General features: G+C 34.5%; 1 protein-coding gene across 1 annotated transcript in view; it reads right to left on the bottom strand.

Moving 5' to 3' along the window:
* The window catches only part of NCAM2 (neural cell adhesion molecule 2), a 271,599-nt gene that overhangs the window by 19,709 nt on the left and 237,742 nt on the right, over positions 1-14,148 (bottom strand). Inside the window, exon 15 of the mRNA XM_064644006.1 lies at positions 13,878-14,058. Coding sequence (XP_064500076.1) covers positions 13,878-14,058 — 181 coding nt within the window. The remainder of the gene's footprint in view (positions 1-13,877; positions 14,059-14,148) is intronic.

Below are 14,148 nucleotides of genomic sequence, written 5' to 3'. Positions count from 1 at the left end.
ATAGATGAAGTAAATGTAGAAAGTAAATAAGTAAATGTGATAAATGTAGGTGAGTTCTAGATGTAGCAAAGATTTCAGTGATGTCATTATAAACCTCAGAAGCTACACTTGCCTTGATATTGTTCAAATTGCTTCGGAAAAGTAATACTTTTTTCTCCTTTGCTCCCAAAAATTCTGAAGAAATGAGCAATCAGAAATCATACTGGACAACGTGTAGAAGATTGGAGACTATTAGAAAAATCACAAATTGTATATGGCTCTCTATTACATTTTAAAAAAAATAAAATTGTTTTGTTAGGCTTAATTAGTTAACTTTACATTTGCATAAACCTTTGAGTGGAGCTATTAAAATGAGTGAATGAGGATTGCCTGATGGAAACCTGCACCCAGGAATCCGACTTAGTATTGGTTATAAGGTTACATACGTACTTAAATAACTATATTTCTTTATCTTCGAACTATCTATTTTTCATATGCATGTCATATTTTTTTCATCAGTGCTTGGCCTTGTACCTTCATCGGAAAATGAAATGGAATGTTATTTTGTTGTTTGGTAATAGTATGTTTTGTCCGTCTGATAAAACCACTCAGAAGTTATATTTTGTTTTCAATATATGCAGTATATGTGTCTATTTCTGGGCAATATTTTTCCTATTTAGAGAGACAGCAATTTATATTCTAATAACCTTACTGCAATAAATGAAGGATCGCATTTGAAGTTGCATTATGTAAATACTTTGATTTGTGAATAATTTGTAAATGTTAGGAACTTGTCAAAACTCTGGAAACAAGAAAGACAACACATAAAATCTCATTAGGGAAGAAGCCAGGCTTAGACTCAAAAGGTTGTAAACGAGAACATTTTAAAAATACTGTTCCTTAGAGATATACTGCTATATCACAGAATAATCATTACCCTTTTTAAGTTTCTGTGCCACCAATTTGGATTTAAAGCATAAGTTCAGCACAGAATATTTTAGGACTTCAGTCTTACAGACAGTTTAATATTAGCATTTCAAAATATGTGACAATGTTAAAAAAAGGGTAACATTTTACACTGTCAATCATAAAAACCCAAAATCTGTTTTACAATTACTACATTTAAAGGAACAAATTTACTTATCTAACATTTAAGTACTAATGTCAGCAGAATATTAAATTCAATTTGTGACAACATATTTATCATTTTAATACAGTTTAAATTACAGTTTTAGGCTGCTCAGTCTATACCTATGGATTTAATTCGCAAATGTCTGAGTTCATTTTTTCCCTCGTGCTTGTCTGTAAGAAGCCAGGAGTTCAAAATCTTCTGTATATTCACAGATTGAACAAAATATTGTGAAATAATCTCACTCTCATTGTTTTTAAAGATACAATTATGAAACACTCATAAAGAGAACTACAAACAAAGCTGTACTATTTATTCATCTCAGGAGACACATGACAACCCAAGGACATTATTCTCTTCCTCTTTTTCTTTCTCATTACAGAGGTTTTGGGTCACTGCCCAGAACTGCCTGGCCCTGCTGTCACATAATCCCTATAATATTGGTTTAACTCATCCTCTTTGGACTTTGATGGGAAGAGGAGGGCCAAAAGAAAAGGATCACATTCAAAGTGCTTGATAACCTCAAAATGCAAAGCACAGAAGAGTTTAAATTGGAGCAGACCTAAAATTTTTCTCACTTAATGGAGGAAATTTATGTAGTTCCCAGCTGAAGCTACTATCAGTTGGAAAAAAAGATAAGTGATCCAAATTTGTCTCTTTATCCCACTGGCATTGTGACGTAGAGGATAAAAGCCAACTTGTCATTTATAATGTATATTTAGCTTCTAAAATTTCTCAAGGCTTCTCATTATCTCCTTCACAATATGTTTGGAGAGCTCACAGTCGATCAGTCTCTGCGCCCTCATTCCTATCTTGTCTACTTATCTACAATGTTAGAATGACTTCCTAAGATAATAAATTTACAGCTGGTAAAGAGTTCTTCAAATGTCTAACCAGAGTAGGAAAATTATATGGAAATTTTTATTTTTCTGCTTTTATACATACCTGTAGTAGTGTCTTGTCTTGTCTTATTTTGTTAAAAAAGTAAGAACAGAGACAAGTATATGACAGGTAAAAATAGGTTAAAAAATATTTTGTAGAAAAACTTTCTTTCAAATTTTAGAAAATTAGGAAAATGTTGCAAAATAAGGTAATACCAGCTGTGCAACCTTAATGAGACCCTCCCTATTTTAATTTTCAGGTTTTGAGACAATCTAAGTTTTACTTAAGACCGATTAATCCAGTGGCAGGTGCTCATTAGTTGTGATTGTATCTGCAATTTGATTTTCTTTACTGTTCAGAACAGCTCTTTTTTATTTTTGTTGTGTCCACAAAAGAAAATTCTGTCTCCTTATATGCATCCAGTCCCTGTCCAGCGGTTTCTTTCCCCCTTTGGACAAGCAGCATCTACTTACTACATATGTGCCAAACATCAGTTCTCCAATTGTAAGTAGAGATGTACTTGTAGTCTTATGTTTTGTTGCCACAATAGTGGTAACCAGCAATAGTGACAATAATGACAACAACAAACCTTTTCACTATGTGGATTTTTTAAATTATTAAAAAAACCCACCCTACAGCTCTTGCTAAAGTTCCTGCCCAAGGTGATTCTTTCCCTATAAATAAATTTAGCATTAGCAACAGCACTTGTCAGACTTTTACTCAATTGAAAATGTGTTCTCACATCTGAAAGTCTTTGGTAACTGATGTGTAGTTAGTAATTCCAAATCCTCTGCAGCACAGTTAAAGAGAAAACTTTAATTAAAAAAAAAAATCTATCCTTCCATACTTACTGTCTCTTGGTTCAATAAACACTTAAGCATAAAAAAAAAAAAATTATGTTAGAAGAATAACACTTATACAGCTAAATGACAAAATCAATACATATATTCACATTTGTGTGTGGAAAAAAAAAGGCTTTCACCTGAATGACTCGAACTGGGAACCCAAAGTTTCTACTCTTATAAAATTAGAATAGAAATTGCCAGGCACATATCAATGTAATTAATTTCAAATAATGTCATTACATTAGGTTAAAGTGGCAAAACAGAGTGGCAAGGGCCAGGGATGAAAGAGTGGCTCCACTTAACACAGCAAGACATCACAATAAAGCCAATATATTTAAAATAGCATTTGTTTGAATTCCAGCTACTTCATTACACTAAATATGTAATAAATTGAAACTGGCAAAAATAATCATAATCATTATTTCTTAGAAAAAAGAAAATCCTGTAACTGGGTGAAGATAAATACTTAAATTTGAACAACTAATTTCAAAGTTATAGGATTTTATTAAATCCTAAAAGGTATGAACTATAAGAGAGAAAAAAATCAACATATACAGTTTATTTATCGTATTTGTTATATTTAGTAACAATTTGAAGGGAAGTATCTTAAAATAAATATTTAATTCTGTCTTAGATTTAAAGTGCATTGCTTTCTTGGATTATTCTGTATGCAACAGAGAAATAAGCCATAAACTTAGACAACTATATAAATTTTAAAATTAAATATATGCAAAAAGTCTTCACAGACTCTTACTAAATAAAATAATTTTTTGCTGAGGTTCTGTCTACATTACTCTAGTTACCATGCTTTTAATGTATAAAATAGGAAAAAATACTCCTTTCTGTTTTTACCACAGGTCAAAATTAACCCCCCCAGAGCTTCAAGTCCAACAGATGCCATGGAATGGAATGTGGCATCATTACAGTCACAAGAAATGAGTTTGTTGGGCAGGGACCTCTTTTATGTACTGAGGCATGGCAGTGGAGAGGCACAGGAGATGAATATGAAATTAAAGCACTATGAACTAAAGCAATCCTAGATAATTAATTGGGGAAGAAATGTTTGTTAAAATCCATTAGAAAGAAAACGTGTCTACAGACGTATAGAACCATAGAATGGTCTGGGTTGGAAGGGACCTTAAAGATCATCTCGTTCCAACTCCCCTGCCATGGACAGAGACATGTTTCGCTGGACCAGGTTGCTCAGAGCCCCATCCAGCCTGGCCTTGAACACTTTTCATTAAGCATAAAGTTTTAAGTTCATTATGGAAGGAACTAGTACAAGGACAACTCTGTGCAAAGTATTAATATAATAAATAATAACAATGCTCTCATGCAAAATCAATCACTGGTGTATTGGAAAGCCATGTGACTCACAATGGTAAAGTCTCTGCATGGATTTCTTATAATCAAAATATAGTTCAGAAAATAGAATCAAATCACACTGATCAAATTCAATAGGTCTCATTCTCCAAGTTCTGTCAGACTGAAGGGTCAAGCATCATCTGTTGAATTTTTCATAAAACTCACACGGTTTTCCAAAAATCCAGATGAAGAATTTTGCACATACAGACTGAAGCAATTACACTATTTGGGATCTTAACTAGGAGTGGAAACTTTAGAAGAGCTGTAGAAAAGTACAATTTTTTTAAGGTCTCTATTTTCCCTTAAATATAAAATGAAGAGGAAAAGGAAGAACACATATTGATTGCCTTATCAACAGTATCAAAACATGCCCCAGAAACTTATGACTACAATGAGAGAGAAAACAGCAGCATTCAGCTGCAGGGACTGGCCTCCATTTTCACGTCTAGTAGCTTCACAGCATCTATCTGTGTGGATAAGAATTGTTACAGAATATCAAGAGTGTGAAAAAGAAGTAAATTTTAGAGAAAAAGAAGTGAAAAGGTTGAAACAATATGAAAAAGGAAAAAAAAAGTGACAATGGAAAAGAAAAAAGAGAGAAAAAATCCTAATATTTACATTGTGTCAAAGACAATCACTAGAAAGACATTAACAGAAACATCAAATTAAAGTGTGGCTGAAATGGTAACCATTGAAATGCTCTGGCCAAGTGTGAAAAATAAAGTAAACTGTGGAAAAGGTGTACCTGAATAGCAGCAACATGTGTTTCTCCACAGCAGTTAAGGTGGCAAACTCTTTGGGCTATCTTTAAAACAATTTATCTAAACACTTAAGCTGAAGCATGTTTCTTGCTTCCCTTGAGATTCAAAACAATTCAGCCAAGCCCAATCTAAAGGCAACCTTCCATGTGATTTTTATGCTGGAGGTACTTGGAACTCACGAAACCGTCATGTAACATCTATCAGAAACAGTGACTATTTAAAGCAAGGACAAACAACAGCACACAGGCTCAAAGAAGAAACTGTGAAAAAGAGTAAACAATTACACAATTCCCTCATGCACAGGGCTAAAGAAGGGACAAACTTGTTTATCTGCTTCTCCTTGCTAATTAGTTCATCTGTACCTGAATTATCGTAGGCATTCAGAATGGGCAACTGTAAAAAGTGGCATCAATAACCTGGACATAGGTCCACTTGAATTAGGAGTGACCAACGCAATTAGCACATGCAGCTGGGTAATTAGATATTGACTTTAATACCGGGGTGGGAACAAAGTAGTTTCTTAGACATTCAAGTCAGACTGTAACGTCTGGATGCAATCTGGTGAAATATATGAAGTTTGCATGTATATTTTCTACTAATATTTATATTAAAAGTTAACTTTTTGGTAGATAATACAGTCAAGTTTATGCAATATAGTATGTTGACTGGATTTTATTTTTTTCCAGCTACAGTAATACAGTAATTATATGGATAGTGACTAATATCACTGTTAGGCTACTGTTTCAAAAGACACTTCCAAAGAAATTGAAATGTAGAAAATCTTGTGTAGTATGAACAATAACCTTGGTTATGCCTTTATAAATTTACTTTTAAAAGTGAATTTTAAGAAATTTTAGTGTAAGCAGAAGAAAACTATTAAGCTAAAATGTATTATATCGGTCCCTTATTATAATTATTTCAGATTGAAAAGGATTTGCTTAAAACTGAAATCAGTGGAGAGGATGATTTCTGACATCCAAACAGAAGCATATTGGGGTATGTCTCTCAATCTCTAGAGCTCAGAGTCTGAAGAGAAAGGCCAGTGGAAGATAAATAATTATCTCTTTCCACAAGTACATGATCACAACATGTAGAATGTAAGCAGTACCCAAAATAAAAGGATCTTTAGGTTTTAGGATATAAATCTTCTGGGGTATTTTTGCAATAAACCTCAAATTTAGCTTAAATCACAGAGCTGTTGTTTTTTTAATATAATCAAGTGGAAAACTTGCCTTTGGGACATGGATGCATAATATTTAACCAATGCATTATCTTCTTATGACAGGAATGTCCCTATTCTTTCACAAACATACATGTGAGTGTAGGTAACTATCAAGTAGAAAAGACAGCAATAAAAATAAACTAAGAGCAGCTATGGATTCTATCCCATCCTCACCCATATTTCTACTGCGCTGTTTTCAATGATACACATTTTTAAAGAAATTATGAGTGTTCAACTTAGCTTTTAAATATTTTTAGGGTATATACCTAACTATTTCATCTTTTAACTGGCACTCAGGGTTATTTTAATTATAAAGCAACACAATGCTGGCAATTATCTATAACAAATAGTCGAGCTGAATAAGAATACCATATTTCTAAAGTGTGGCCTGGCGCTTCAACATTCGGCATCTATGACGATTTTCTTTTTACCTCACAGAGTTCAAAAAGATGAGCAAACTTATATGGTAAAAGAAAAAAAGAATTAAATTCCTTTTGAAGAGGAAATTTTGAGAATACAAACCAGTTCTTTGATTGCTGCTCTTCTGCTATTCAGTGGTAGTTAATGGCTGTAATAGCTGTACCATAGGAACTAGATTTTACAAAAAAATAGTGTATTTTTTTTCCTATTGACATCTTTGATAGTGCAAGCCTTTTTGTCTCCTTTTCTGATTCATATCGAATAAATTCTACCAATTTTAGTAAGGGATTTCTATCCCTTTTCATGTAACAACTTTAGTTTTTGCAGGGAATGGAGCAAACACAGCTGGTTTTAGCCTTCAGCAAGAACATGCCCTATCACTTTCAACAATGATCCTCTGCAGGATTTGATGAGAAATGGCTCTTACTCAGCAAATTCTAGTATGGTTTGCAAAACAAAAGCAAACAGGTTTTGTGGAGTCTGCCATCCTTCTGAAGTTTTAGATATTAATTTATCTGATTGATGTGATTCCTACCAACTGCTTTACTCAAAGCATGAGATCTCAAATACATATTTCATCTCTCTATCCTTCTATTCTTCAGAAAATAAAATTAAAAATTTATTCTTCCATCACAGCAATATATGCTAAAGACTTTACACTTTTATCTCAGAATTATGATCTGAACAAAAAATCCGATACAAGTTTTCATTTTCAAGCTCTGATTTTGGAATTACAACATCCTTCAGCCTATGAGAAAATGATGTAGGTAAATTCACAAGGGTAATGCTGCAGCTCTTCTTTGCTTTGGGAAAATGATCAGAGCTGCAAAGGAACTAATCCCCCAGGCTTTCCTTTTTCACTACTGCATTTTGTTCTTCATTTTAGATTTAGCTAAAAACAAACTAGTCAGAGCTAGTAAAATTGTAATACACAGACTCATTACAAAAGAGGTACTTATGGCCTTAAAATTTTAGATCCTTGGAACTGAAATTTTGCCTGTGAAAATATTTTGTGCTTTTTCTTTTTTTTCCCCCTTGATTTAAATTTACTGTTGCTATCCAAATTGGTGTAAGGAACAAGGGTCAGAAAGTTAAAACTTTTTTTCCCCCAAGTATTCTTATTATTACAGTTGTGTAAAGTTTTAATGCAATATTTTGCCTACTGAACAACAGAAAATCTTATTTTTTTCCTTAGATAACTCTTTTGGAAAAATTTGCAGGAATGATTAGTTTTGAAGCCTCCATTCTCTGAAAAATTTAGTGAAATTATCAACTGTATTCAAAAGTTATTAGAAGCCACAAACTGATGGATGTTTGTGCATGTACACAAAAACACAGACATGGAAGAGCAGAGTGGTTACGGACCACAGGCTGAAAATCAGACCAAAACATTATTCCTGACAAACTGGTAAATAATGTAATTCTACAGTCCTTTTCCAGAGATTCAAACAGGCAATTCATAAGCCGCACATAAGGAATGACTCTTAGTCCTGACTCAAGTAGCTCCTGGCAGCCATTCTACCTTTTTTTCTATGGTAAGAGAATAAAATAGAAGATGATTACAAATCCCCACAATTCTCCTAATTTAACTTTTAATGATGAAACACAACTTTTCCTACAACTAAGAATAAGCACCAGAGGCCAACCCAGGGGTAGATGTTGGGCCCCCTCCTGTTCAACATCATCGGTGATTTGGATGATGGGGCAGAGTACCCTCATCAACTTTGCTGATGACACAAATCTCAGAGGAGTGGCTGATGCACCAGATGGCTGAGCTGTCACACAGAGGGATCTGGACAGGCTGGAGAAATGGGCTGACAGGAACCTCAGGAAGTTGAACAAGAGGAAGTGCAAAGTCCTCCCCCTGGGAAAGAGCAACCCTGGTTACCAGTCTATGGCTAGAGACCAACCAGTGGGAAAGCAGCTTTGCAGAAAAGGGTCCTGAGGGTCCTGGTGGACACCAAGTTGAACAAGAGGGAGCAAAGTGCTCTTGCAGCAAGAAAGGTTAGTGGAAATGACAGCAGAGGCCTTGGTCATGCAATCATGATTTTAAATGATACCCTGACCTTGAAGCTTGGTTGTAATCAGGAAAAATCCAATTTCAAACAGATCTGAAATGATCTGAAATCTAATGAAAGTGCTTCAAAGGACCCAAGAACTATTCAGTTTGGAAGTTTATTCCTAGGTATGGTAAGTCAACAATTGTTACATACTTTTGTGGTGGAGTAAAGAACATGAAAGAAGAAGGTGGCTTTTTGGCTTCCCTTTGCTGATGCATGGTCAGGGTCAAGTCAACTCTTCCAGAGAAGGGAGGCTGTTTCCTTCAGAGGCAGGGAAACTATGTCCCAGGGAGTCTCATACAACCCGTGGGTTGAAGGGATGTGAGAGAGAAGGAGAGCATCTGCAGCAAGAGAGTCTGCTCTTTGGCAGCAAGATGTGACAGGAACAAAAACCTACTCCATCTACACAGATGGAATCATATAGCATTTATTTCCACCCCAAAAAAAGTCATTGAATTGCTTGATTTAGAGCAAAATTAAATAAAAAGACTCTCCCTGAAAGAAAATTGTGAGCATCAGGGAAACTTAGTTCTGTTTTGCTGTACTCAGTAATTTTCAGTTTCTGGATGAAAACCTTTACGCCAGCTTCTTTTCGAACAAAATACCATTTGTATAGCTCAAAAGCTCTATTTTGTCAAAGAAATACATCATAGAATGTATATACACAAAGGCAAACCCAAATATATACACACATAGCTAAAGAAATGATAAGAGCTATTTTTATTTTTCGTTCATTTCAAGAACACTGGAGATCCTAAAGCTGCCTTTTTGTGAAAGCTATTGATAAAAATCTTTTTTGGCATGATGAGTATCATCTTTGCTACCAGTGGTGATGAGAGAAAATTCCACATATTATTGTCTCTCTTTTGTCTATCACTATATCATTTTAAGAATGGTGACATACATTCACTGAAAAAAAATAAATGAGATACACAAGGGATTAAAACTCTTCCAGCAATGTGAATAAAAAAGTACTCTGACAGTTCCTGCAGTATTGGAAGTCAAAACCAACCAATATTGCAAAGTGAGAAAAATAGATCTAAGAGGTTCTTATTATCCCCAGATGTTGGGGGTTTATTTATTTAGTTAGTTTTCCCACTATTGCTTCAAGTTATTAACTTATAATGAGGAAAAAAACCCCTATGATAAAACACAACTTGCAGCCATTTTTAACATACTTACTGGCCTTTCAAAGTAACAGCACTGACTGGATAAAAGCCTTTGGAAGATAGCACCTGCATAAATTTTTTACCACTAATCTATGAAAATATATCTGACACTTGCAGAAAGTATCCCTTTTTAACACTTTCCATTTCATCTTCTTTTAAGATCCATTTATTGTAAATCTGTGGATGTGTTTTTAGGTTGCAATAGTAATGGCTCAGAAGGGCAGCAGATTTGGACACTTTTGTACAAGCTGCAGGGTACAAAGACAGGGTCTCTGTCTTCACCCAGCAGAAAAAAGAGTAAATGGGCCCATAAAAATGGACTCTGGGAGCTGATGGAGTTTGGCTGTTCCTGGTGGCACTTAGAGTGTTTGTTATGGCTGCAGAGTTTAGTCCATGCTGTCCTGACACAGATAAAGACCTAAGGCACACAAGTTCCTTTGAGAATCCCTAGGAAGCTTAACACTGTAGAGGAGCCAGATGAAAATTTTCTGAAATATCAGAGATTAGTACCTAAAATGTGATAAAGACTTCACTCAGAGGCAAGTGCACTGATCTAAGAGTTGCACCTGCCTGCAAGTACTGCCAACTAACATCCCTAGTGAGATTTTTGAATACGTAAAAATACTACGTTTAAGACTATGCTGCTCTTTCTTCAAACATGATTCTAAAATACCTGCTTGTACACCTAAGAAAAGTCTGAAATACAGATATAGAAATGCTGACTGCAGAAAATAATATATATATACCTGAATATATTTATCCATACAGTTATTTAAAGCAAAGTGTTTTAAGAAGTTGGTTTGCTGAGTATTTCTCAAAGTCAGTGCAAGTTTCCACTGATAAAACCCTCAGAAAACCAGAGAATTTTCATTAAAAGGATTACAAATTCTGAGGAACTAATCACAAATTTGATTGACTCAGTGAGTGGAGACCATATTACAGGCCTAGGGACAGACACCACGAAATCAGTAGATCTGTAGTTGGAGGCTGCTGAGGCCAACCACAGGAAAAGTTAAAGGAATGTCTGTCTCATTTATACACCTTGCTGATGCCAGACAGTAATTTGCAGCCTCAAGCTCTTTTCCAGACCTAAGGCTATTAAAGGAAAATCATATTGTGTTATGGAATTGACTGCCAGCCAGGAGTTGGTACCTGCACACTTCCCTAGCAAGCAGAGCTGTGGATTCACTGTCCACGGGAATGGCATAGTCACGTAACTATAGTTTTGGCTTCTAGTTCCTGCCCTCAGGAATTACTATTTCTGTCTTGTATCCAGTGGTTCTTGGAAGCATAAGCAAGCTTCTTCTGCAGCAATCAGAACCGAAGTTTTAGTTCTTGTGACAACTCCCATTTCCCTGCTAAGCACCTACTGAAGGACAACCAATGTATCCTTGCCTCCATCTCTCTCTGACTAATTGCACTGGCTGGCACACATCTTCACCAGAATATTATGTTCGGTATAGTCAACTATCAAGACACTTAGAGGATCCCAAAATTCCCTTGGGATTGAACACACAGGATCTACAGACTGTTTTTCTTTTTTAATTACATTTAGAGCAAGACATAAACAGTTCAGCTGAACTGCCACAGATCTGGGCAAATACAAATGAAAACCTTCAGGAGTCTTAGAGGCTTTTCTAATAATTAAATTAATATTTAGAAAGGGAACCTCAGTTATCCTCAGCTGCTAAGTGAGCACAGGATAGGTGATGTGGATTTCATTCAAAAGTCTACCCCGTTTCATTTTTGTTGCCTATGTCCTTCTTCAAACCTAGCTGTAGGTGCCTAGCTGTTAGCACCTTAGTCTCAAAGCAGACAAACAGAGCATCATCAGAATTAACTGACATCAGAAATAATATTTCTGCTCAAAGTTAAGCATTTTATAAACAATATCTATCAAGTTTTAATAGATTACATTCGTATTTTTGCAACAATGTTATGTGTATATATAATATTATATTGCAATAATATTATGCCATTTCAAAACAAGATAATCGTGCTGACTCATGAATATGAACACTAATGTTCCACTGGTTCTGTCTTTTGACATACTTTTAAAAATTGCCTACAGAGTGTTCCTATGATTGGAATTTCACACCCTTTTCAGGCTTTGCAGAAAACAGTTGTCAAGGAAACTAATTAGTTCCACAATCATAATTGCAGTAATGATTCATATAAAGAGGAGCTGAAGTTAAATAGTGTAACAGGCTTCTTACAACTACTTAGAGGTTATGGGAGAGCACTGAGAGGAAAAAGCCCCTAAGTGCCTATAAAACTGTGTTTAGAGAAAAATGTTCTATCTTTCTTTTGAAATTAAATTAACTAAGATTCTTACTACTTGAATGTCTAGAGACCATCTATGTTATCATTTACAGAGGCATATCATGTTTCTGTTACAGCAGCTGTGGCAATAATAGGGAATACTTTATGTAATTATAACAGGCTGAAGTTAGATTGCATTGCAAAAGAAGAAAGATTTTCATTTCAAACATAAAAAATTGAAAAATGGCATATCCCTTCCATTTTCCTAAACAAGTTTTTTACTTATTTTTCTAGTTGACAAATATTTTTATTTCCTTGGGACAATAAGCTTTCCTACACTTCTTTTCCCCTTTTCTTTATCAATCATGTGAAATTTTATTTCTGAATGATGGCAATCACAAGGCACTGTCTGTTTAAAAACAAGTACACAGGACCTATTGAGACCCTGAATTTCAATCAAGATGCAAATCAGCTCCACTGCAATTCAAGTGCATAAACCAAATATTTGTACTAGAACTGGATCTGAACATATGAATGAATTACAAATGCCTTTTCTTTTTTGTAAATACAAATCACAATGCTTCCAATATAAAAAAATTGCTCTGAAATACTTAAAAGTGTTGCAGAGATCTTGAGAAAACTTTTGTAAAAATGTATTTGAAGAAAACTTACAACAGACAAAAAAAATTAGCCAATTATTTCAAATTCTTCTGATGACACAGTAATCCATGACTCATTCAAACTCATTGCCACTGTACTAAGGTTGATGCAAGTCAGATGCTCACATTGAAGCGCATGTAGTTTATTTTTTAATACATTTCCCATTATATTTATACAGCAAGTTTTTTCTTTGATTCTAATACTCCAATAGTTTGATATACAGCAGACAGAAAATATCATGTTAGAGGATTTAGCACTGATTTTTCAAGTGGTAATGATGACACTGATCTAATTTGGAAGTTATTATTAAATACAACAGCCCATAATTGAAGGAAACAGTTTGAAATCTTTTCCTCATAACATTTATAAAAATTTTTATATTTAAAAATTAAAAAATAAATTTACTCATAATGCTTTAGAATTCATCATTTTTTAGGTTTATTCTGAACTAAATAATTTAGCGTTGTTGCATTAAAAAAAGACTTCATATTGGGAAGCATTAAAACTCTGACACTCACTCCTAACTACGATGTAATTTTCTTAATTAGAATTCCAAACATTCCTATTTACAGACTTAAGAATATGAACAACATTTCTATAGATTTCAAAGCTTGTAAATAGGCCTCATAGAACTCTGTGTAGTCAACATATTAGGGTGAGTAATTCAGACAGTATCTAAGCAAGACTATTCGAAGTCTTAACCTCATCAGACACTAAATTAAACACCTTTATTACATGTGGAGCTTGAAGCACATGTTGAGAGGGGACTGAAATCAAATTCTACTAAATAAGTTGCTTACAACAGACAATAGACAGTAAGAGGCAACTTAAAAATGTATAGCAGGTGTATCTTAAATACTATATTGCTTGTTAACTGCCATCATCTGGGTTGAAGATTCAGTCTTTCTTCTATACTTAAAAATTCCTTGGCTAGTAAGAGAAAAGTGGGAGATGGGGTCCCATTTAAGGGTTTTGAATCGAGTCTTTGAAGGTAATAGGATCTGGGTCTCAGCTTTTTTCAGTTAAAGATTTCAGTGTTCAAATGTTATGTTCAACCACAAAAATTAGTGTACTATGAGTAGGAAATGATTCACAGAGAGAAAACACTATGAAATAAACTCACCTGTAATAATGTTGGGCTTTGGTGGCATGCTGAATTCATACAATGTTGGTTCAGAATAACCCAGTCTGTTGGCAGCTGTAATTTGTACTTCGTAACCCATGGTCCATTGAAGGTGCTCTAAGATGATGTGGTCTCTACTACCCTGCACTTTTTTCTCTAGCCACTGGTCTTCCTTGTCTTTCTGCAAAGATGAAAATGTTTGTTTAAATGCTAAGAAACTCTTGTATTGTTTGTCTAAACTCTGTATCTGCACAAGACACAAAAATACAGA

The sequence above is a fragment of the Pseudopipra pipra genome, chromosome 2 (assembly GCF_036250125.1).
Source record: "Pseudopipra pipra isolate bDixPip1 chromosome 2, bDixPip1.hap1, whole genome shotgun sequence".
NCBI classification, from domain to species: Eukaryota; Metazoa; Chordata; class Aves; order Passeriformes; family Pipridae; genus Pseudopipra; species Pseudopipra pipra.
Note: the sequence above shows the minus strand (reverse complement) of the source record. Positions and strands in the feature narration are given on the sequence as shown.